Source organism: Trachypithecus francoisi, unplaced genomic scaffold, assembly GCF_009764315.1.
Source record: "Trachypithecus francoisi isolate TF-2019V2 unplaced genomic scaffold, Tfra_2.0 Lachesis_group21, whole genome shotgun sequence".
NCBI classification, from domain to species: Eukaryota; Metazoa; Chordata; class Mammalia; order Primates; family Cercopithecidae; genus Trachypithecus; species Trachypithecus francoisi.
Window position 1 is genome coordinate 31,730,359 of NW_022681467.1, and position 25,318 is coordinate 31,755,676.

At 51.0% G+C, this 25,318-nt stretch overlaps 1 protein-coding gene across 21 annotated transcripts in view; it reads left to right on the top strand.

Annotated features, from left to right (window-relative positions):
- Positions 1-25,318, top strand: part of EPB41L1 (erythrocyte membrane protein band 4.1 like 1) — a 141,417-nt gene that overhangs the window by 97,441 nt on the left and 18,658 nt on the right. For 4 of the 21 annotated variants that reach the window (XM_033186292.1, XM_033186285.1, XM_033186286.1 and 1 more), the window contains 10 exons: positions 675-772; positions 1,016-1,191; positions 4,813-4,961; positions 5,921-5,956; positions 8,470-8,652; positions 11,518-11,622; positions 16,256-18,199; positions 19,906-20,316; positions 22,709-22,813; positions 24,772-24,855. In XM_033186292.1, the coding sequence (XP_033042183.1) occupies positions 675-772; positions 1,016-1,191; positions 4,813-4,961; positions 5,921-5,956; positions 8,470-8,652; positions 11,518-11,622; positions 16,256-18,199; positions 19,906-20,316; positions 22,709-22,813; positions 24,772-24,855 (3,291 nt within the window). The remainder of the gene's footprint in view (positions 1-674; positions 773-1,015; positions 1,192-4,812; positions 4,962-5,920; positions 5,957-8,469; positions 8,653-11,517; positions 11,623-16,255; positions 18,200-19,905; positions 20,317-22,708; positions 22,814-24,771; positions 24,856-25,318) is intronic. The other 17 variants (XM_033186289.1, XM_033186288.1, XM_033186291.1 and 14 more) reach the window with 17 other exon arrangements.

A 25,318-nucleotide genomic window follows, 5' to 3' on the forward strand; every position in this document is an offset into this window, starting at 1 on the left:
ATTCTTCAAATGTCAGCTCAAGATCACCTAAATCTAGGTCTAGAGGGGATCCCCTGCTCTTCCTTAGACGGCAGAAGCCCCCATGCCTTCCCAGTTCTGCCATACCACATATCTCCCTTCATTTCCCCTGATCAGTGTCTGCAATTATCTTGTTTGCTTATTTATTATTAGAGGCCCCCTACCCCCACTAGAATCTTCTGCCTTGATCTCCATGTATCTCTAGTGTTTAGCGCTGGACCCATCACAGAGTTAGGGCTCTGTCACCCTTATTGATTCAGTGAATGAACAGGCCAAAGTCGCAAATGCCTGAGAAGAGTTCAGAAAGGATGACTCACGTCTATAATCCCAGCATTTTGGGAGGCTGAGGTGGGAGGATTGCTTGAGCCCAGGAGTTGGAGACCAGTCTAGGCAACATAATGAGACCCATTCTCTACAAAAAATTAGCCGGTGTGGTGTCTGACTGTAGTCCCAGCTACTTGGGAGGCTGAGCAGGAGGATCTCTTGAGTTCAAGGTTACAGTGAGCTATGATTGGCCACCGCACTCCACCCTGGGCAAATGATCGAGACCCCGTGTCTCAAGAACATTAAACAAATAAAATAAAAACACTAAGAATGGTCTAGTGGCGAGAGTGAGCTCAGGCCCTGCCTCTAACCTGCCCTTCTTGGTTTTCCAGTATGAGCAATTTGAGAGCACAATTGGCTTTAAACTCCCAAACCACCGGTCAGCCAAGAGACTGTGGAAGGTCTGCATCGAGCATCACACATTCTTCCGGTGAGCCTGACCTTGGATGGGGTAATGGGGATGCGGCAGAGACCATGTGTATGGAGGGGAGCGGGGGAGGAGTTAGTGAGAACGCTAGGAATGTCCTCCTCCCTTTCCCTAAGTCCCTCCCTTCCTGGGCCACTTTGAATTGTCGTAGTTGGTGGGGTAGTGGGATGAAAGGCCAGCTGTGGTCTAACCTTGGGCCTGGCAGTACAGGTTTGATTCCCCCTCCCCTGCATCCCTCTGCTGCAGGCTGGTGTCCCCTGAGCCCCCACCCAAGGGCTTCCTGGTGATGGGCTCCAAGTTCCGGTACAGTGGGAGGACCCAGGCACAGACCCGCCAGGCCAGCGCCCTCATTGATCGGCCTGCACCCTTCTTTGAGCGTTCTTCCAGCAAACGGTACACCATGTCCCGCAGCCTTGATGGAGGTATGGCCCAAACTGGAGGGCTGGGGGGAATGGTCTTTAGAGGGAAGTGGGGGAGTGGGCATGCCGGGTTCTGCAGAATGAGCAGGAAAATGGTAGACGCATCCCAAGTTCATCTGCACCAGGCTGGCCCCTCAAGACCAGTGCTGTCCCTGGGCAGCTCTTGGTGGCTTAGTCCCAACCTAGAGCTCACTTCCACTTGAGATGTGACACTACCACTCTCTGGATTTCCCACAACTTCCCTGAGTTGTGGTCTTTTGGGGTCCCAGGTTCAGCCATATGATTTGGGCCACCTACCCAAGAAGCTTAGCGATCCACCGGTCATCATCATACTAGGGGAATGGTGTCTTGTGACTGTAGTATGGAGCTGATGATGCCTTGTCTGCTGGGAGGCCAGGGCATTGTTCTTGGTCATTCTTTTGGTTTTACTGGCCTCTGGGCTGATTGACAATCTGACCACATGGCACTCTCCACTGTCTCCATTTCTGTTGGGCTGATAGGTGCCCTTAACATCAATGAAAACTGGCCCTATATAGTCCTGTAGCAAGCAGACAGGGCTTAAAATGTGGTGCACAAACCACGTCTCGTCAGAGTCGCCTGTGAGATTGTCAAACACAAAAATTCCCAGGTTCTGCCCCAGACCTACTAAATCAGCATCCTTCAGGTCCCAAGTCTCTCCCCAGGATGTACACACTCGAGTTGTATGTGATGTTCAGAAGTCACATGGGCCACTGGGGAAATTCAGAATTATGCAGATCTGAGTTTAAATCTCGGCCTTGACAGTCACTGTGGGCTGTTCTGTGAACACTGGAAGTGGTTCATAAATATCTGAATGAATGGATGGGTGACCTTAAGCAACTTATGTAACTCCCTGAGCCTGTTTCCTCTTCTACAAAATAAATATTACCTATTTTGCTGTGTTCTAGGGAAAACTAAATGAGATCATGCCTAGAAAATATTCTGGCCGGGCGCGGTGGCTCAAGCCTGTAATCCCAGCACTTTGGGAGGCCGAGACGGGCGGATCATGAGGTCAGCAGATCGAGACCATCCTGGCTAACACTGTGAAACCCCGTCTCTACTAAAAAAAATACAAAAAACTAGCCGGGCGACGTGGCGGGCGCCTATAGTCCCAGCTACTCGGGAGGCTGAGGCAGGAGAATGGCGAGAACCCGGAAGGCGGAGCTTGCAGTGAGCTGAGATCCGGCCACTGCACTCCAGCCCGGGCGACAGAGCGAGACTCCGCCTCAAAAAAAAAAAAAAAAAAAAAAAAAAAAAAAAAAGAAAATATTCTGTGGCATATAGTAGCACCTTAAGAAATTGTACCCATTTTTATTGTTTTTAGGTTTGTAGAGAGTGGCTTAAATGTGGGAAGTGGGGGCTGAGCGTGGTGGCTCATGCCTGTAATCCCAGCACTTTGGGAGGCCAAGGTGGGCAGATCACCTGAGGTCAGGAGTTCGAGACCAGCCTAACCAATATGATGAAACCCCTGTCTCTACTAAAAATACAAAAATTAGCCGGGCGTGGTGGCATGCGCCAGTAATCTCAGCTACTCAGGAGGCTGAAATAGGAGAATTGCTTGGACCCCAGAGGAGGAGGTTGCAGTAAGCTGAGATCACACTATTACACTCCAGCCTGGGCAACAAAGCGAGACTCCATCTCAAAAAAAAAAAAAAAAGGCCAGGCACAGTGGCTCACTCCTGTAATCCCAACACTTCGGGAGGCCAAGGGGGGTGGATCATGAGGTCAAGAGATCAAGACCATCTAGGCCAACATGGTGAAACCCCATCTGCACTAAAAATGCAAAGATTAGCTGGGTATGGTGGCAGGCGCCTGTAGTCTCAGCTACTCGGGAGGCTGAGGCAGGAGAATCACTTGAACCTGGGAGGTGGAGGTTGCAGTGAGCCGAGATTGTACCACTGCACTCTAGCCTGGCGATAGAGCGAGACTCCATCTCAAAAAAAAAAAAAAAAAAAGTGGGAAGTAGGGACTTGGATGGGGAAACCGTAGATGCTCCCAGAACACCTTGGAGCAGGCCTCCAGGCAAGTTAGTTCTACTTATATTTTCTGAGTATTATATGTGTGTCAGGCCTTGTGTTGGGTCCTGGGTATAGTATTTAGAGTGAATAGGTTTGGCGCTTCCCTTTGAGGAGCTCGTAGAATAGCAGGTTTGTAAGCATTTGTTGTGGTTCAAGCAATGGGAGAAGCATGTGTAGAATGTAGAGCAGCTGTGAGGAGGGAGGAATTAAGTTTAGAAGGGGCAGAAAGGGCTCTGTAGAAAGGGTGCTAACTGGGCAGGGTTTTGAAGGATACCTAGGAGTTTGCCAGGTGATCAAGAAAGTCTGATACTTTTTCTGGTATATGAAAGTGAGACCTGTCTCAGGACTCCTGTGCACGTTTGAAAGATGTGTAGTTCTGCTAGGGTTTGTCAGAGGCTGAAGAAGCTCCTTCTTCTCCTTGGGTAGACAGAGGACAGAAAACTGGGGTTTATGCAAAGGGAAAGGTCCCTCCCCTGTAGCTTCCATTACTATGTCAGGGGCCAAACAAAGCCCAGATTCTGGCAGGCAGCAGAGGTTAGCCTGGAGCTAGTGAAGCTCATCAGAGAGGAACAGAAGCATGGAGTCTAAGCCAGGAGGCCTCAGTCCCTATCCTAACTCACCAAAAGGTCACCAGTGGGATATTTCCCCACTTGACGTCTCTAGTCATCCTCTGTAAAATGGGGATAAGTCAGTCCCATTCCAGCCATCAACATAGGGTATTGTGTAAATCAAATGAAATACATGCATAAATGTGTACTTTGCAAAGTGAGTGTATATGAATAGAAAGGATAATTATCCTCTTTTTAAAATCTAGGCCAACCCCAAGGATAATCTGAGCTCTGGTTATTTTAAACCCGTGTTTTTCAGCCTATTTTCCACCAAGACACAATCCATGGGCATAGTCAGATTATGCCCAATGCCTGATGCAAAGTCTAGTTCCACCCCTTCCTTTCCTATTCAGAAAAGCATTCTGGAATACCAGTGAGTGAGAAAGGTGTTATTGCAGGGATCTCCCTGAATTCTCCCTAATTTATAAAGAAGGTAAATTAGTTGCAAACTTAAGACTTTAGCTTTCACTAGTAAAGCTAATCTCACAATATTTGTGTGTTGCTAAATAATGATCAGGTGAGTATTTAACCACAACCACCACAACCAAAACAGCAACATTTATGGGCTGCCATTGATGGAAGGCTCTCTCTGTGCTAGCCACTCTTCCATAAGTACTTATGTACATTAGCTTGTTCATTCTTCACCTCCTCTTTCTAAAGCAGGCACTGCTTCTAGATAAGGAAACCAAGACCCAGAAATATTGTGTAATTTACCCAAGGTCATACAGTCAAGAAGAGATGGATTTGAGATTTGAACCCAGGTTCTAGTGCTGTAGAAACCAGGAAGGAGTCCTGGGCTGGGAGGCAGGTCTGCCACTTACCGGCCACGTGACCAGAAGTCTACTTCACACCTCTGGGCAACGGGTGAGGGGTGTGGAAGAGTTGGCTCCACTCCAGGCGTGGTTGGGCAGGGCCAGGCTGGTTCTCTGTTCTCCGGGAGGGGTCTCACATGGTTGCCCGGCTGTCTCCACCCACTTCAGCAGAGTTCTCCCGCCCAGCCTCTGTCAGTGAGAACCACGATGCAGGGCCTGATGGTGACAAGCGGGAGGAGGATGGCGAGTCTGGGGGGCGACGGTCAGAGGCTGAGGAAGGAGAGGTCAGGACTCCAACCAAGATCAAGGAGCTAAAGGTAGGAGCCTGGCTTTCTCGTACCCTCTGCCCTGGGGATCAGGAGGCTGACCTGAGGTCTACCCTTGGCCTTGGCCTTCATATGCCCCCAGCTCTTGCCAAGCACCCTTGCTATGGAGTCCACCATGGGCAGGGCCTTGCCTTTGGGTCATCTCTCAATACCTGGCCCTTGCTGGGATGAGGTGGGCGTGGGGGTGGGCATGCTGCCTGCCCTGTACTCTCCCCAGCTTTGCCCTACTTTTCCAGAGGGCCACTCTGTCCCTTAAAGGACTCAGGCCTCCTTTTGCACACTCTTAATTTGCCCCTTTGACTGGGATCTGGATCTGCACTGCTCTCTTCCTTCTCAGAGCATGACCGGCTGTCACCAACAGCTCTCAGGAGTGTGAGGTTCAAGTCCAACTTCCCCATGCCCCACTCAGGTGCACACACACTCCCAGTATCTGTGTGTACATGCTCGTGCAGGAGTGCATGACCTCAGCCTCACACGCATTTAATAACATATGTATGCACCTGTCACCCTTAGATCCATGCACACCGATGTGTAAACAACATGCACACACACAGCTGTGTGCACGCACAGGCCAGGGAGAGCTTCCTCTTGGTGTAGTTGTTCAGCAGGTTTCTTTCCATCTCCCTTGTGAGCACAGGGCCTTGAACATGCTCCCACTGACAGCAAGAGACAGGAAACTCCTTTCTCATATCCCACCTGCCCAGTATGGCTCTGCCCACTTGGCCTCTAGTTGCCTTCTCTGCCTTCCTGGGACAGCGCCCTGCTTCACGCCTGCATCTTCTTCTGACTATCTCACTGCCCTGCTGGTGGCCCACCCAGCTGCCCTGGCCTCCACTTGGTCGAGTGTGAGTGCTCTGGGCTCCTTGCTGGACCAAGCCCATCGTGGCATCTCTAATCCATCTGCTCTACTGACCCTGCTGCTTTCTTTCCCTCCTACCACATCCCACTAGCCGGAGCAGGAAACCACGCCGAGACACAAGCAGGAGGTACTGCATGCAACCTGTCCCTCCCTACCCAGCCTTTCCTATCCCCAGCTCATTTGTCACCATCCCACAGTCCATCCCAGGCTCACTTCCGTGGCACCATCTCAGCTTCAACTACATCTCTGGTCCCCAGCCATTGCCCTCTGCAGCCGCCCTTGCTCCCCACTCCGCCATCCACTAAGCTTATCTCTCTAGCTCCCTTCTTAGACTCTCCTAGCCAATTGGCCATCTCTCCCTTCTTCCTCAGCCCTCCCACCCTCTCCCTAGCTCACCCGGTCCTCCATACTTGCAGCTTACCTGCTGACCATCCCACCTGCACCACCAGCTCTTTCAGGCCATTCTGTGCTTTCATATAGCTCATCTCCCCCCACCCACCCCTTCCCTAGATTCATCTCCTCCCCGACAGCACTGTTTGGTCTCGCCTCCATCTCATCTGTGTCCCCTGTGTCCTCACCCCAAGCTTCTTTTTGTATCTATTGGCAGCCAGATGTGGGAGTGGGGATTGCGGTGGGGAGGGAGGCACCTCAGAGCACATCTGCATCTGCCCCAACTCCAGTCCCACACCTCCCCCAGGCAGGGTTGACTACTGCTCAACTCTGGCAAAAACCTCCTCCTCTTCTCTTCCTTTCCTCGTCTTCTTCCCATTTGTTGCTTCCCCCAAATTATTCCTCCCATGTTAACCACTTCTTGTCTCTCACACAGTCACTAACTCTTTATCTGAACTTTAACTGCAAGAGAAGTTGGTTTATTCTTGGGCTGCCAAGGGAAAGGGCCAGGGACTGGGACATAAGAAGAGCCTTACCTTGGAGTCCTGAGATCTGGGTTTCAACCCCACTTCTGCCACCAACTCTTTGAAGGTCTTGGGAAATTCCCCTCAGACTCCAGTCCCCTGTCCCCTGTCTGCACACCAAAGCATTCAGACTAGGTTTCTCCAATGCCCTTAACCTTTAAGGATCCCAGGATCCCAGGATCCCACTGCTTCTTGTAGCCTTCAAGGACATGACACACCCATGGAGGCAGTGGGGCAGGTTTGGAATGGAAGATGACAAGCCACATCTCAGGTTGGGACTCACTACCCATTGCAGCCCAAACCCCCTCCCTGTGCAAATGCCATCAGGTTTGACTTCTCAGACAGCCATTGTCCCGCGGGCAGCTCAGCTTGGGAAGGGATGCCCAAGGAACAGACAGATGTCTGGGGGGAAAGCAGGAGCCTCACTGGGATTGGTTTCCTTCCTGAGATAGCTTAGGAGTCAGCCATAGTGGATCCTTGGGTACCAGAGATGAGCCCAGGGGAAGAGTCTAGCTTTGTCCAAGGGTAAGCTTACCTTCCAGCGGTTCTTCCAGAATTACCTGATCTGACTTTAATAAGCTGAGATTGTCCATTTCTTGTCCTGAATTGAGTTAACATGAATTTTTAAACAGTCTTACAGATAAGGATCCTTGGGCTGCCAGCCACCACTTTGCCCCAGAAGTAGCCAGATAAACAGCTTTGGCAGGTCCCTGCCAGCTCCTGCACAAAGCTCGTCCTCCCTTGACCTAAGGAGATGACTCTGTCATGCTGCACTAACTTGAGCACAGACTTGGTAGTTTAATGGGGAACACTACCTGTATAGTTAGAATCCTACAACTCCAGCTATACCTGGCTCAATTCTTATGTCCAGCCGTGGGACTTACCATTCTTCTTCCTGGTCTCTAATTCTCCTAATCTTCCCGAACACTCTACAGCCTTCTAGTTTCTCTATCTGGTTATATCTCACCCTGTCTGCTATTGGTGAGTCAGTACCTGAAAGTTATCTGGAAGGTCCAGGGTAGTTGGGGAAGGTAGTGGCCCATCACAGAGAAGACTAGACTGCCCCTGGTCTCTAGTGTGGGAGCTTGGCCATTCTTCTGGATGTCCCTGGCTTGAGGAGGATCTGTACTGTGGGCCTCCCCAGGGCCTGAGCAGTTGTGCATGTTGGGCTAGGAGGGGCCCAGACTGGACATCCTGCTAAGTATAGTGGCCCAAGTCTTGGCCAGAAAGTGGACACTGGGATCCAGGAGGGATCTAGGAGGCCCCTGAATGAGCCAGAGCAGCCCAGTGAACAGGATTAGTGAGTTATTATAGCTCTCTGGCAGTTGCTGCCTGCTATGCTGTGGTTGTAACCAGAGGGAAGTCACCTCTGTGACTAAGACTGGGCTTGTAGCACCAAAGGGAACTCACCCAGACCTGTGGGCTTTGGGTAGAGTTTGGCTGTTTAGAGGCTGTAGAGCCAGGCAAGGGAGAAGCAAAGGTGGCTTAACTAGACGTCTCCTCTTTTTCATCTTCAGTGCTCTGTGCCTTGGGATGTGCACCTGTTGGGGTAGTTCTCCTTGCCCTGGTTGGCCTCTGGGGCTGCCATGAGGGTGACACAGGTCAGAGTGGGAATCACATTGCTGGTGGAGGGTGGTGATGGTGACTGCTGCCATCATCCCTGCACCCTGCATCCCCCACTTGGAGCTGTTCCCCTAACACCACCACCCTCTCCATCTATCCCTAGTTCTTAGACAAGCCAGAGGACGTCTTGCTGAAGCACCAGGCCAGCATCAATGAGCTCAAGAGGACCCTGAAGGAGCCCAACAGCAAACTCATCCACCGGGATCGAGACTGGGAACGGGAGCGCAGGCTGCCCTCCTCCCCTGCCTCCCCCTCCCCCAAGGGCACCCCTGAGAAAGCCAATGAGGTAGGTGTCACCCTGAACCCCTCGATAGGGGCCTTGGGTAAAGAGGCATTGGGTTGCTACGTCTTGACTTACACTCATCCTCCACACCAGTATGCTTCCCCCATTGCTGCTTAGGGGCTGGTGGGGATGGAGAGGGTGGTAGGTTAGGCTGAGGGAGATGAATTCACTAAATCTTGGAATCCTGGGTCCTGGAGACTAACTTAAAACATGAAAAACTCAAGACTCATGGAAGCTTGGTGTACTTCCCTTCCATCAGCCCGAGTATAATGGGGAAGGGGTGCTGGTTAGAAATGCGGGTTTCAGGGCCCCAGCCCAGACCTACTGAATCAGATATTTGAACTCAGTGCTGGCATCAGCATTTGGACAAGTGCTGCCGAGGCTTTTCATGTGCACTACATTTTGAGAATCCCAATAGCTCTATCCAGAACTAGACCCTGTTGCACCTATTGTGAAAACACGGATTGGGGAGTGGTCCCTCCTGAAAGGGGCTTGAGAGCCCACTGGAGGGGAATGGGCCCGTCACAGAAATCAGACCTGCTTCTGAGGCTTCAGAAAAGGATCTCACATGACCTGCCTTTCTGAGTGGAAAGCGTGGGGTGTTTTCTCGATTGAAGAAGAGATGAAGTTAGGATTTGGGGAAGCCCTGCATTTAGACTCTCAAGTCCGTATTTTTAGCCCTTGCTAAATCTTGGCGATATTTACCCCAGTTTATACTTAGGTGTTTTCTCCCTGAAGCTATTGCTTACTGGCCTGAAATCCAATTGTGGTGTATACTTACACTGCCTGGGTTTAAATTCCGGCTCCGCTGCCTGCTAGCTGGATGACTTTGGGCTTGTTACTTAACCTCTCTGAGACTCGTTGGGTAGAAATAATAAAAGCACCTACTTCATGGGGATGTTGTAAGGATTAAACAAGATAACGCACGTAGAGGGAGTAGCAGAGTACCTCGATGTGCAGTGTGAGTTATTGTTTCACTTGAGAGTTCCAGACTTTTCCACAGAGGAGGGTAACTTCAAATCAGGATAAAGAAAGTATGTTTCAATCCAAAGTGTTAAAGTCAAGCATACTAATTTAACTGGAGGCATTCACAGATGACTTTTCTTTAACAAATAAAATTCCCCTTTCCTAAATAAAATAAAAGTTGAAAGGGCCCTGGAAACCTGATCAGAACCTTCATTTTACAGATAGGGGCACTGAGACCAGAAAGAGGAAGGACTTATTCAGTGTCATAGCTGATGGAAGAGGAGCCAGAACCCAATTTTCTTGTGACCCAGGCTATTGTATTTGCTATTAAATCACAGCTGCCTAGGAGCAAGACCAAATCACATAAAGACCAGGTAGAGAGTCAATTGTATGTGTGCTGCCTTCTAATGCTTCGAAAATTGGTGATGCACCCCTGATCTAATTAGCAGAGCATTTTATTGGATCAGTGCTACCCATGGCCTGAACCTGCCAGATAACAGACGGCTTTGTCTAGTAAGGCATAAGTCCAGAGAGAGCTACTGGGTTGGCTTTCTGGTTGGTGAGTCACAGAATTAGGGATGCTTTGGGGGCCTTTAAGGCTGGTGCCATGAAAGAATGGCAGACCTCTGCATCCACGAAGGGCCTCTGTTTGCCTCTGGCACAAGCAAGACCCTGGACTGGGTGGCGGGGGCTGGTCTAGTGAGCCAGTGAACAGCACCCCCTTCTGCCCTTCAGTGTGGCCTCTAATCAATCCTGATGTGGGCTGGCCAGGCTTAGCCTGGCTGTGGGTGAGGTGGAATGCAGAGGCTACTGAAAGAGTGAGTCTCCAGAAGAGAAGGGGAAGATGAGCCCTGGGAAGTGGGGTCTAGAGCTCTGGAGTGTCTCAGTGTAGCCTGGTGTAGGGTGTGCCCCACCTGCTGGTGATAGCTGGAACTGCTAGAAGATGGGTCTTACTAAAAGGTAGAATCTGCTCCACCTCCCAGCCCCGCTCAGCCCCAAGAAGTATAGTCCACTCTTGGAAAGAACTATGGTCCAGGAGCTCACCCTGGAGCTATGGACCATTCAGAACTGGCTTACAGGCTCCCTTGGCATTTAGGGGCCTTTGAAGATTTGGGAGATGGGGAGGTGCCATAGACAAGGATTGACTGGGTCCTTGGGTGAATAACTTCCCCTTTCTGAGCCTCATTGCCTAGTCCATTTTGGAGGACCAAAATTGTCATTCCATAGGGTAGTTGGGAAAGTGGAGTGAAATAATGAATATAAAAGCACTTTCTCAACTGGAAGGTGCTGGGCAGTCATGGGGCTATTGCTGATGGTGACTAGAATCCCTGATGCCAAAACCAGCTTTGTGGGGGGTATCCTGAAGATGCCCGTGTCATCCAGAATTCCTAGCAGCCTCCTCATATATTGTTGGGCCTCACCTGGGCCAAGGGGAAAACAGTGGGAACTTTAACTGTTTCCATTTGCCAAACCCAAGTTTCAATGTTTAAAGGGGGTTGTAATCCAAACTTTGGATTACAATCCTATGCAGGATTGAACCATAGCCTAAGCCAGAGACATCCAGGGAAGCCCTGGAGCCAGAGTCTAAAAGGTATGGCTCCAACATCTCTGAATGAGAATGGGCAGGGCATGGGGGAAGGGCACTGGGGCTGACTGTGGGCCTCCCTCCCTTAAGTAGCTCAGAAGGGCAGTCCCTCCCTAGCTCACCCCACAGAGTGGCTACTCCCTGACCTAATCCACAAATCCTAAAGATGTGGGACTTAAAAAGCTGGGCTATTTATGGACTTTGTGTGTGTGTGTATCTCTCTCTCCTACTTTTTCTCTCTCCCTCTCTTCCTGTCTCTGTCTCTCCTTCCCTTCCTCCCTCTTCCCCTTTCCTCTGGCTCTGGGCCTCCCCTGCAGTCCCAGAGGACCCAGGACATCTCTCAGCAGGACTTGGCACCTGAGCCTGGAGCAGCCGCAGGCTTGGAAGTGTTCACTCAGAAAAGCCTCGCAGCATCTCCTGAGGTTACTGTCTTCACCTTCCTGTGCCCCTTCCTCCTGCCCACCTAGAACCACCCTCTGTGGTCTTAAGAAAACCCTTTCTCTGGGGTGAGGGGAATGTACCAGATTCTGCCAAGCAGATGGAAGCAATGGGTAACCCATGCTGTCCCCATGCTGTGATAAGGAAATGTCCCCATCCCAGAGATCCATAAAGGGCCAGCCCCTCCCTCATCCCTTGTTTTTGAGGAGAGACAGGACTGCAACCATTCTGGGAAGACAGAACAGCCTGCATTGCCTTGGCCTTGAAGGAGAGGCAGGAATGATCTCCCTCTTTCAGGCCCTGGTAAGGCAGGCGACTCTAGAGGCAGGCTTTGACTTCTATGCTAAGATCAGGGGTCATGGCACCCAGATGCCTTCTGCCTGAAGGTCTTGTCTCTGTTCAGAAGCCTGAATAAAGTCTAGCAGTGGCTAGTTAGGGCATGACATTCCAGCCATCTCCTGCCTGCATCTTCTCTGAACTCCCCTGGAGCTTGGGCCCATCAAAGAGGCAGGCAAAAGTGGACATCTTTCTCTAAGGAGTATCCTTAGGGTTGTAAAGAGATTGGTCAGGCAAGTGTTTGAAATGAGGCGCCCATTGCTTCTATGCCCAGGGTGGCCGCAAGTGGAGGGCTCTTTGAAATTCCTGTGGCCCTGCGTGGATGCTAGGCATAGAATCCAGGCCCAGGCAGGAGGCTGCACTCCCTCCTCTGCTGGGATTTCATGGACTCTCAGGGTTGGAAGGTATTGAGTGATCATCTGGGCAGAACTGTCTTCCCCAATATCTGCCGCTCCTCTTTTGGCATATGCTCTCCTCTGAGGGCCTGTACCTTTCTCCGTTCTCAGAGAAAACTTCCGTGCTGCTGCAAACGTGCTGGAACTTTAAGAAAGACATAAATGAGCTACATAAGTGATAAAACATAAATCATACTTCTACTCTATGCATTTTTCTCAATCTAAAAATAAAAACAAAACTATCTGCGCACTCTCTTGAGGGAAATTGGACAGGATTCAACAGCATAACAAGAACAGGGCCAGAGAGATGTCCTGGACACAGAGATGCTCCTGTGACCAAGGACAGGTGCCTGTTTGGGGAGCAGAGCCCACAACCTGCACCCCACGCCCCCATCATTCTCCTGGTAATGTCCATCCAGCCTCTTCCATAGCGGGTACTTTTGCTGTCCTTGGCGGCAGCCCATTAACTATTGGGAAGTTTCTGTGTTGAATTAAAACCTGCCCTTTCAAATCAGCAGCCTGTAGGCCTCATTCTGCCTGCTGGTGCCCACTGCCGCTCTGCATCCTCCTCCAGGCCAGCCCTTCAGAGACTTGAACACCTCCCCTTCCCTAGAACACTCTCTTCGCAGTTTCTCCCAGGACATGGTTTCTGGAGGGCCCCTTATTCTGAACCCCCTCCTCTTATAAAAGGGCAGGCCTAGCTGGGCATGGTGGCTCACGCCTGTAATCCCAGCACTTTGGGAGACTGAGTTGGGCGGATCACCTGAGGTCAGGATTTCAAGACCTGCCTGGCCAAGATGGTGAAACCCCGTCTCTACTAAAAATACAAATAATAATAACAGTAACAATAATAATAATAAGCTGAGCATGGTGGTGCGTGCCTGTAATCCCAGCTACTGGGGAGGCTGAGGCAGGAGAATCACTTGAACCTGGGAGGTGGCTGTGTCAGTGAGTCAAGGTCACGCCACTGCACTCCAGCCTGGACGACAGAACAAAACTCCGGTCTCAAAAACAAAACAAAACAAAACAAAACAAAAATGTCAGGCCCCAAAATGTGACCCAGAGCTCCAGGAGGGGCCTGAACAGCCTGGAGTCAGGGGAACAGCCAGGCTGGAGAGTTTCTTGTCTGTGCCTTGAATGGCTGCAGGGCTGTGGCTACCTGGGGCTACTGTAACATTATCCCATCTTGTGATTCGGGTTAGAATGACTTTCACGCCAACCCCTCGGGCCAGGGGTGTGGCTCCACCCGTGCTTTCGTTCCGTGGAAGTTTTTCTCTTTTTGTTCAGTTTTCTTTTCCTCTTCAGGATCCTACGTTTTACTATGTCCCCCGCTGCTCAGTATGTGATCTTGTGCATGGCCTCTCCCCTCTGGGATACCGTTTCCTCTTCTGAAATAAGGATAACAATATCACAAGTTGCCATTTGGATTAAATTTAATAACTTAGACAAAGGGCTGGCATTGCCTGGCACATAGTAACTAACAATCACTATACGTTTCCCCTTTCTTCATGCAGTCTTATTTTTCATTCTCTGCCAGCACCTGCTCCACTCACTCTTGCTTATCTAGCCTAGTTGCTAGTTAGAATTGGGGCAGGAATGTCCCAGAAGGAGGCTCATTGACTAGCTTTGGCCATTATTACCAGGCAGATGATGTTAGTACAGCTGGAATGGAGGCAGCTGGAGGAACCTGCTTCTCAAGGAAATGAGCAAAGGGACCTAGCTTCCATAGGCTCTCAAAGCACGTCCCTTTGGGATGGTTCAGGAGCTGTGGTCCTGAAGGCTTAATGACCTGAAGTAAAATCTCAGAAACCCACCCCAGACTTTACCTAGACCTTTCCCCCTTCCTTTTATCTCGCTTTCCCATGGACAAGATTATTTTAATGGGTTCTGATTCCCTGACAGTCAGAGAGATTTTCTCAAAACACAGTGGGGAACACAGAGTTTATGATGCTCTCTTGGGCCTTCAAAATTTTTCAGATCTTATGGGATCTGACAGACTCCTCACCAAGTCATAACCTGAAAAGAAGCCCAAGGTCATATAAACCTTCACCCTCCTGCTGCCAGGAGCAGTTTTGGGCACGTCTCCCTGTGGAGGTGGTCATGGTAGGGTGGAGAGGACACACTTCACAGAACTTGGCGTCAGAGACTGAGTTCGAGGCCTGCCTTTCTACTTGCTCCCTGTATGGCCTTGGGCAAGATGCTTCTCCAGGTCTCAGTTTTCATATCTGTATCATGGAGGGGCTCTAGTTGGGGCAGTGATTTCAAAGGAGAGAGGTACCTCAGGGCACTAAGGCTGCCCACACCCCCAACTTTACCAGGGCAGCTCTGTATTTCTGTCACATAGCGGACTTCCATTAAAATTTTGTGGGAAGGATCCTGTGGCCACAAGATGAAAAACCCAGTTACCTTCCTGCTTTTCTAACCATCCTAGAAGTCCATCATCCCCTCCCAGGCATTGTTTGAAGAACTCTTGGCGGGAGGTAGAGGCTGTTGGGAGATGGCCTAACAGTGCTGTGATCTGGTGCTTTTTTTTTTTTTTTTGAGATGGAATTTTGTTCTTGTGGCCAGGCTGGAGTGCAATGGTGCAATCTTGGCTCACCGCAACCTCTGCCCCACAGATTCAACCAATTCTCCTGCCTCAGCCTCCCAAAGTGCTGGGATTACAGGCATAAGCCATTGCGCCCAGCCTTTTTTTTTTTTTTTAGACGGAGTCTCTGTCACCAGGCTGGAGTGCAGTGGCACATTCTCGGCTCACTGCAACCTCCGCCTCCTGGGTTCAAGCAATTCTCCTGTCTCAGCCTCCCAAGTTGCTGGGATTACAGGTGTGTGCCACCATGTCCAGCTAATTTTTTGTATTTTTAGTAGAGATAGGGTTTCACCATGTTGGCCAGAATGGTCTTGATCTCTTGATCTCATGATCCGCCAACCTCAACCTACCAAAGTGCTGGGATTATAGGCGTGAGCCACCACTCTGGCCTCTGGTGCTTTTGATGCACGATGATGCTTGGATCTTTGCCTTTCTCCCTTCCTTGATGCATTCTATTCAGTCCTTTTCTGCTCTTTATATGGGTTTTGTTAGAATTAGAATGGGCCCTGGTATTTGTTTCTTTTGAGTTGAACCCCACAGCGTTCAAGCTGTTTAAGCCATTGTGGTGCCTGGCACTAACCTGGCCATGTGGTATCTCCACGACTACTCTGCTTTCTTCCCAGAAGCCCTCGTAGAAAGGTTTGATTTCAGGCTGTGACCTGTGAAACTTAACGCATCCCTTCAACTTGCCGTTAGATCACAGTTGGCACCTATATTCCGTGGTTGTAAAATAAGTTAGCAAAGATCTCCAGCCTCAAAAATCAGGCTTTCTTTTCCTGACTCTATCCTCTACTAACAGTGACCTTGCACAAGTCACTGACCTTCTCTAGACCTGTTTCCTCATTTACACAATATGGAGATGAGACTGGATAACATCGTAAGAGTACTTTTGACTCTAACATTCAAAGATTCCATGTGATGGAAACAACTTTCCCTTCTGACGATGGCAGTTATGTTATTAAAAGAGGAAGAGGAAGGGTCCTGGCCCATCCATGGATCTCCGTTTCCCCATGGCTGACATGGGGGAGGGCATAAGACCCCATCCCATTTTATGAAGTTGGGAGCAGTGGTTGAGGAAAATTGGTCAATAATTTATCAAGCACCTGATGGGAAGAGGGACCTTGATGAGAATGGCTGGCACATCATGCTTTCCTCTCCCCAGCCAGTTCTGGGGATGTGCTGTCCCAAAGTCAAACATTTCAGTGGTAGATTGGTCCCCTCTTACAAAGGGAAAAACTCACCCATTCTTTAGGTGCCTGATATTTCATGTTAACTCTTCTTGCTCCAATTGAAACACAGGGTTCAGAGCATTGGGTATTTATAGAAAGACAGTACACTAGGCCAGAAGAGCTCGGTCTCCTAAAAGTGACCACCATGCATCAGGAAGAAAGGCAGACAGGCCTTGCTGGTATCCTTGCCGATGGCAGACTCTCCAAGGTAGACGTTTTGGTGGACAAGTTCAAAGTGGAAGTGGCCACAGAAGAAATGGTGGGAACCAGAAGAGCAAACACCCAGCAACGAGGAAAAATGATTGCAAGTCCTGAAGACTTTGAGTCAGTGGGAGAGGAAAGCCCCTGGATCAGGGAAAGCCCAGGAGGGGCTGCCCTGTCTTCCGGCGGCACATTGACAGAAAAGCTCCTCAAGGGCTCCAAGCTCAGGGCAGACACCAGAGAGGCAATCATCAGGAACCGCTGCATGTCACATGGTCAGCCGGAGGGCCAGACAGAGCTGAGGAAGGGGCTGGAGGAGCCCCACACTTGTGGGAGACCCACTGCTTCAGGGACCAGGCCAGCAGAGGTGGATGTCCTCTCTCCAGCCTCCGACAAGGGAGGGCTCCAGTCGTTTCTGTTGGATCCAGCCCACGCAGAAGCTAGAGCTGAGTCGAGTGATGAAACTGATACCTCCTTTGCAGAGAGGAGCTTCTATTTAAACTATGAAGAAAAAGACTCAGAAGACCAAGTCCTCCCTCCACCCCTGGAGGAGAGACAAGGGCGCCTGGATGCCCCTCCTGGAGGTGAGCCCAGGCCGGCGCTAAATTCCTCAGACCTGAGGGTTTCTGCTGCTGTTTCCAGCAGGAGCAAGGACGAAGCCCACATGGCTTCCCTAGAGGAAGGGGCAGAGACCCCCAAGAACCGTGGAGGACCTGGTGACCTGAAGGGACCTACTGCAGGGCAGGCATTTGCTGAAGGCTGGGAAGATGCCCAGTGGGGAGTGGAAGGAGAGTTTCCCCACCCAACAGCTAGCGCAACCCGAGAGGAAGGGGCCCCCGTGAGTGGAGATTTGCTGGGAAAGGCTGAGGAAAGTCCCACAGAGGAACTGAAGAAACACCCTCCTCACAGAGGATGCGGTGTGCGTCCCGAACCCCAGGCCTGCGCCCTCCCTCAGGCCATCCCTCTGTATGTCAGGAAGCCAGCCAAACCAGGCAGAGGCAGCTTCCCGCCCAAAGAGAGGGGAGTGGTTCCCATCCAGAAAGGAGGGGCTGAGCTGAAGGACCGTGAGGCCTCAGCATTTCTTCACATGGAGGTGATCATCCCCCTGCCGGCCTCCCCTGGTCACTCTGAGGACTTGGCAGCTCTGGAGGAAGCTTCTCCAAGCCCAACCTCCCATGGGTCAGGGGAGCCTTCGGAGCTCAGGGAGCCCTTTCTTAGACATGTCCATCTTTTGAAAGCCAGCCCAGAGCCCAAGGACCAAGTAGGGTTTGTGGTGTCCCCTGCCACAGGAAGTGAGCGCAGGCCTCCTTCCATCACCAACAGAAAGCCCAGAGTAGTCCCTGAAGAAGCTGAGGGGCGCATACCTCTGGGGTTGGGGTTCCCTCCAGTTCCCTCCCTCTCTGGAAAGAGGGAGATGACCTCTTTCCAGGCGGGGGTCCAAGAGGGCTCCATAGAAGATATTAGCAAGACCTCAGTGGCCAATAAAATTCGGATATTTGAGACCCATGGAGCTGAAACTCGCCGAACAAGCAAGGGTGAAGCAAGCGCCCTTCCAAATGACTTGTCTTCAGAGGCCCCCGTGGGACAGGCAGAGCAGCAGTGGAGTATGCTCTCAGACCTGGGCTTCACCCAACTCCAGCCCCCAGGGGACTTGGCTAGCCCCAAAGCCACACATTCTACAGTGATGCCTCTGGCTACCAGACACTTCAGGGAGGACACTTCTGCATCCTACCAGGAAGCACGCACAGAACTAGAGCCCGTGTCCCCCGATTCGGGCTGTGAAACCACACTGGCAGAAGCTACTGGAACTGGGGTAACTGGCTGCGTGAGCCCCCGCCCCCACCGCTGCTCCCCACCCGTGGGGGCTGGCCGCATGCTCTGTAGTTTTTAGAAGCATGTTTCAGTGGCCCCTCGTCATTACTGCAATCAGAGGCTGCTTATCCATCCCTGTGAGTTTTTTCCCAAATGGGCCTGGGTGTAGCTCAGGCTGAATGATGGGCTTCTCTGCTTGGCCCATGTTAGCTTGGCCACAAAGACCCTCAGCTTTTGGTGTGACCTGGTGCCCAGAGGGTCACACAACCCCCATGGAGAAGGTGGCGCCATCACCAGCAAATGACACACCTGCTTTGCCTTGCCGCTCCTACCCGCTGGGTTCCTGCCTACCTTGCTTGGCTTGTCCAGCGATCTTTCTTCATCCTTTCCCATCCCTGGTTCTCCCGCCTTGGGAAAACTGACAGTCCAGAGGTTTCCATCCTTCGCTTCTGGTTCCCTCTCAGTCCCAGTGCCAAGTTTCTTTCTGCCTCCTTAAGACTAACTGTCTTCTCTAATCCAGAACAAATCCGGAGATGCGGTCAGGGAAGAGAAGCACTCCACCAACTTAGCAGCCAACACCCCTGGGAAGGGGGGTCGCCTGAGATTCACCAGCCCCTTGGGCCCTCAGGTCTCTGCAGCCCCTCTGTGCCCTGATGACCCGGTCACCTTCACCTGGCCAGGATGCATCACCGCCTTAGGTTCCCACCTGATGTGGCAGCACCTCTTGTGCTGCTCAACTCTGGCTTGTCTGGAATGTCTCCTTCACACCTCTCAACCTTCCAGAAACTGGCTAAATGGAGGCTCGCTTAGCAAGTGAATGTCTAAGCCCACTGAATCCCTAGAACCAGAAGCCAAGTTCTTTACAAATCTTTCATGGGTATTAGGTTGGTCTTTAAAAAGGATGTCATGAACCAGCCAAAAATGTGTGTGTGGTGTTTAATCCCTGACAGGCCAGTTGAGAGGTATGTATGTCGGACAAGAGTTGCTGGTTCCCCAAGGCACTGCCTTGGCCCGCTGTTGTCAATTACACTGATAGGACCAGAGCCTCTACTCTCTGACCTGCCCGTGGTCTACTCATGGAGCTCAGGGTAGGGCCAGCATAGCACTCAGCTCCCAAGAAGCTCGTGCCCAAAAGGCCTGACCCCAAATTGCTCTTCTCTCTAGTAGATGCTGACCCCTCCCCCGGAGACTCAGTGGAATTGACAAACATGTTGGCTTCCTCTTTTGTTCCTCAAAGCTCTTGGCTCCAACCTCTCTGCCTTCCCTTCCTGGGTCTCCCTGAATCCCTGGATCTCCCTCCTTAGTTTCTGTTTCTCAACGCCCGCCTGCACGGATGGGCCTGGGGTCCGGGCTTCCATCCCTGCTGTTCGTGCAATGCTGCTTCCAATAAGCTCCCAGATCCAATACCCTTGGATGGAGCCTCCTGTCCAGGACTCACTGGCAGGACGTTTGCTTTGCACTTGCTTGTGCCATCAGTGTGAGACTCTCAGAAAGGGGCATCTCCACTCTTGAGTCGTTTTTGGTTTTTTTAAGCTTGTTATGATTTCAAGGAACCTTTCCTGGGGTGTTTTTCGTTTCCTGGTCTGCTCTTCCATTCGGGATGTCAACACAGCCCTGAGATTTCTCCTGACATTCACCATCTTGATTTCTCTTTCTCTCTCTCTCCCCACCCCACATCCCCATTCGTTTGATTTTATCTGGCCATAGAGAGCAGGGCTGAGGGAGGGCTCCGAGGAGAAAGTCAAACCACCACGTCCCCGGGCCCCAGAGAGTGACACAGGCGATGAGGACCAGGAGCAGGAGAGGGACACGGTGTTCCTGAAGGACAACCACCTGGCCATTGAGCGCAAGTGCTCCAGCATCACAGTCAGCTCTACGTCCAGCCTGGAGGCTGAGGTGGACTTCACGGTCATTGGTGACTACCACGGCAGCGCCTTCGAAGACTTCTCCCGCAGCCTGCCTGAGCTCGACCGGGACAAAAGCGACTCAGACACTGAGGGCCTGGTGTTCTCCCGGGATCTTAACAAGGGGGCCACCAGCCAGGATGATGAGTCTGGGGGCATTGAGGACAGCCCGGATCGAGGGGCCTGCTCCACTCCGGATATGCCCCAGTTTGAGGTACAGTGGAGCTTCCTCAAGAGCCAGGCCCGCTGGGCACCGCATGCTCACAGGGCCCAGGACTACCTGTGAGAAGACCGAGCACCCAGCCTGCAGCCTGAAGCTCTGTCTCGTGTTGCATGACTGCCCCTCCTCAGAACAGCATGGTTCTGTGCTCGCATGTTTGCCATCTCGGTTTACCCCTAACACGCGCTCCTTGGCATTTTAACCCTGTGACCCCATTGCTTGCTGAGGTCGAGCGATGACAGGTAGTCTGGTCTTACTTGACCCCCCCACCCCCACCTGTGTTGCATGGCACCTGCAGAGAGCATGCGTCTCTGGACTCTTGGGGGCTCCTGCAGCCTGGTCTGAAAGCTGAATGGTTTTTCCTGATCCAGGCCCAGGCTCGTCTCTCTGGAGTCTGGGCTTCCCAGGGAAGGGGAAGCAGTTTAAATCCATCTGGCCCTGGGGTCTCAGGGTGGTAATGGAAGCTCCTGGAAGAGAGGAAATGTGGTCATTGAGGAGGGACAGACTGTCTCTGGGCCTCTCTGTGGTCTCCTCTGCAGAGCTGTGAAGGGATTTCTCTAAGGCACATCTGCCCATATCATTCCTTTGCCCCCTCATCTCTTTTAGACCCAGGCTCCCTCCTACATTCTCCTTTCCTCAACGTTCCCAGCATTGACATACGAGCTTAGCCACTCCGGGCTCTCACTTCGTGCTATACTCTCTGAGCAGGTTTTTTTTCTCCCTTTCGGTGCCTTACAAACCTATCATGTTCCAGGTCCAAGTTCAAATGTCAGTTTCCCAGCAGGGGCTTGCTTTCCTGACCACCCTGGGCAGAAGTATTGCCCCCTTACCCCCTTGCCCTGTAATGCCTATGCTCCAGCACTATCCAAAGCGGTCAGGTCAGTGGCTGACGAGCCTGCTCTCCTACCAGGTGGCAGCTCCTCAAGGCCTGGCATATACTAGGCACTAATAGATGATTAACTGGATGAATGGCTGGGTTACAGGGTTGCAACCATCTATAAGAATCCCCTTCAGCCAGGCACGGTGGCTTGTGCCTGTAATCCCAGCTACTCAGGAGCTGAGGCAAGAAGGCAGGGGGGATCACTTGAGCCCAGGAGTTCGAGGCTACAATGAGCTTTGATCATGCCACTGCACTCCAGCCTGGATGACAGAGTGAGACCTTGTCTCTTAAAAACAAACAAGAAAAAAAAACAAAACCGGCCGGGCACGGTGGTTCACACCTGTAATCCCAGCACTTTGGAAGGCCAAGGCAGGTAGATCACCTGAGGTCAGGAGTTCCAGACCACCCTGACCAACATGGTGAAACCTTGTCTCTACTAAAAATACAAAAATTAGCTGGGTGTGGTGGCACCCACCTGTAATCCCAACTACTCGGGGGCAGGAGAATCACTTGAACTCGGGAGGCAGAGGTTGCAGTGAGCTGAGATTGCGCCATTGCACTCCAGCCTGAGCAACAGAGCAAGACTCCATCTCAAAAAAAAAATCAGACGCTCAAAGGTCATAGTCACAGCTGGCCATATCCAAATGGACTCCACATACTCTCTACTTCACCCCAGTCTTCAACAAACCCTCTTCACTCATTGACATCTCCTGCCTGGGTGTTGCAGGCCTCCAAGCATATGTGGTTCTTGCTCTAAAGAAGAGTTCAGGCCGGGTGCGGTGGATCACACCTGTAATCCCAGCAGTCTGGGAGGCTGAGGCAGGTGGATCACTTGAGGTCAGGGGTTCAAGAATAGCCTGGCCAACATAGTGAAACCCTGTCTCTACTAAAAATACAAAAATTAGCCGGGTGTGGTGGCGTGGGCCTGTAGTGCCAGCTACCTGGGAAGCTGAGGCAGGAGAATCACTTGAACCTGGGAGGCAGAGGTTACAGTGAGCCGAGATCGCACCATCGCACTCCAGCCTGGGCAACAAAGGGAGACTCCGTCTCAAAAAAAAAAAAAAAAAAAGAGAATAAAAAAGAAAAAAAAAGAGTTCGGCTGACGCGGCTGAGAGGTGGTGAGCTCACCAGTGAAGTCATTCAGGATTCGTTGACATTATGTATACAAGCAAAACATTTAGCCTGGGGCCTGGCATATAGTATGTTAATAAAATGGTAGATGTTCTAATAGTAGCCTAAAAAACAACTTATAGCCACCATGAGGGTGTGTGGCACAGGGGCGCAGGGCAGGCCTACCTGGTCCTGGTGATGGTCCTGGCTCTCCTCGCAGGCTATTTGTCTATGATATCACACCACGTCTCTTTTACCTGGACCTGAGTACCCTTCCAGAAATGTGGCCAGCTGTGGGGATAGGAGATAGCCTGCAGACCCCACACTGCAATTGCCTGTGAGCAAGGGTCATGCTAGGGTTTCAGTTACAGAGCATTCTCCCTCCTTTTCCTACAGCCCGTGAAAACGGAAACCATGACTGTCAGCAGTCTGGCCATTAGAAAGAAGATTGAGCCGGAGGCCGTACTGCAGACCAGAGTCTCCGCTATGGATAACACCCAGGTAACCTGTGCCTTCCAATGTACCCTAAGCACAGGTATTGGGCATTTGGTGGTAGGGTCCCCACTGCTGTGGCCAAACCCCTTGGCCAACCCTTTTAATCCCAGCTTCCCTGGAACCCACATTTTAATCCTGATGCTCTTCTGTGCCTCAGTGTCCTCCCTGAGCTCTGGGAAGGGGCGACAGGTAAAGCAGGTTCTTGTCCTGGGTAGACCATACCTCTTAAAGCCTCCATTTAGCCATCCATAAAATAGGAATGACCCTGTCTACCCCTTCCTCCTGGGCATATTGGGAGGACTGTACTGGCTAGTGGATTGGGACCTTGATGTTCACATTGCTTCAAGGAGTTGGAGAGGTTTCTTGAGGTATCCCAGGAGCTGCCTGGGGAGAGAAGAGGGAGAGATCCCAATTCAGCTTCAGTCAACAGCTCACCTTGGGTCATTTTTTATGCATTAGAGTTCCACATCAGATCAGTAAAATGAACAAAGTGAAAGAAGAAAACCAAAGATCATGTGTCTTGACAAGAAGCAGCACCCTGACCACCTGGAGAAAGCTATCAGGCATAGGCACAGGTCCACCACTTCCAATCCATTCCCTGCACACCTTCTGTGCTTTTTAGACTTAGGAAATTAAGATTGAGGGTCTGATAGATGCCCTCTTGGTTTTTCCTGGCCAGAAGAGCTACAATGCTAGGAGCTTTTTGGCTCTGAGGCTAACCTTTTTCTCAAGAACTGAAATAAGACCAGGCACAGTGGCTCACACCTGTAATCTCAGCACTTTGTGAGGCCAAGGCAGGCAGATCGTTTGAGCCGAGGAGTACAAGACCAGCCGGGGCAATATAGTGAGACCCCATCTCTACAAAAAATACGAAAATTAGCTGGGCGTGGTAGCACATGCCTGTAGTCCCAGCTACTCGGGAGGCTGATGTAGGAGGATCGCCTGAGCCCAGGAGGTCGAGGTTGCAGTGAACTATGAGCTAGGATTGCACCACTGCATTCCAGCTTGGGTGACCGGGAAAAAAAGAGAGACAAAGAGAAAACTGAAATAAGACATAAACCAATACAACATGGGCAATTCTTTTGTTTCCAGAATTTTTTCTCCCATTTTTATAATGATGGTAGGAGTTTATGAGGCTGCCTACTACAGGTCAGGACTCTTGAGTTCTGATGAGCTGTGTGACCTTGGGCAAGCTGCTTTCCCCCCTGACCTGTTTTGTTTTAGTAACACGTGTTTCTGTTATGTTTTCCCACAGAAAAGCATAAAGAAACTAAAATTGGCCCTTATCGACATAAAAACAAAACAACAAAAGAAAGTTTATAGTTATACAATTCAAGCAGAACAAAATGGGATTTTTCTTATATTACCACCCAGAAAAAAATATAAGCCTATTCCAACACAGATACCTACATCTCTATATACTTAACAATGTTTACACAGAAGCGATCATTTTCTTACACGTTACTTTTCTTCATAGTAATTATTTTGGAGATCACTCCTTGTTGGCCTACATAGACCCACCTTACTCTTGTTCATCTCACTTAGGAGGCAAATCTTGATTTACTTCACTGTCTCCCAATGGCGTGCCTTGTAGTTGTTTTTGTTTTGTGCAATTCATGATCAGCGCTGCCGTGAATTTCCTTGCTGGTACTTCTCGGCGAGCTTTTCAAAGGTTATATCCAAAGAGTCAGTTCCTAGAGATGGCTAGGTCAAAGATCACACTCATTGCAATTTGGATAGAATTTGCCAGATAGTCTGAAATTATTTTTTCTTTATCAGATACACTGGTTGAAATGTAATGAGGGCCTGTTGCACCTCTGTGATTTGGTCTGTGTGCAGCCCCCTGCCAGTGATGTTCACTCACACAGCCTGTCACTTTGTAACTGGGAGGCCGTGAGCCCAGGTGACAGATGCTGCAGGTGTACCCGGCTCTCCCCAGCTCTAACAACTCCTCCTCTGGTCAGCAGGTTGATGGGAGTGCCTCAGTGGGGAGGGAGTTCATAGCAACCACTCCCTCCATCACCACGGAGACCATATCGACCACCATGGTAAGTTGAACCCAGGAGGCTTCCCTCTCTGACCAGCCCCCTGCCCCGCCAAACAGCCAGCGAACAAGCTAATATCGCCTGGCTGATTCAGGAAGTTGTGAGCTACCCTTGCTGCATCAGGCATGGGACATAAGTCAGCTGTTTATTGTCTGGGGCTTTAGTTGCCACAGGACATAGAGACAGGCCTCAGTTTTCCAAAGGGAGTAATGTGGGTGGTGGAATCCCTGAGTGTCAGTTATCTAGACCATCTCAGCCGCGGCAGGGAGATAGAGAGGATGGTCCTCTTTGGTTATTGGCACCCACGAATCTCATCTTGCATTGATATTTCATTGGCTCATCTCACCTCCACTCTGAAGGTGAGGCTGGAGTCCTTCCTGTGGACCCATCCTGGTGGCTGCACATTGTCTCGTGTCTTAGACCACTTCCTTGCCTTGGTCAGTAGATGGCGTGCGGTGACCCTAAG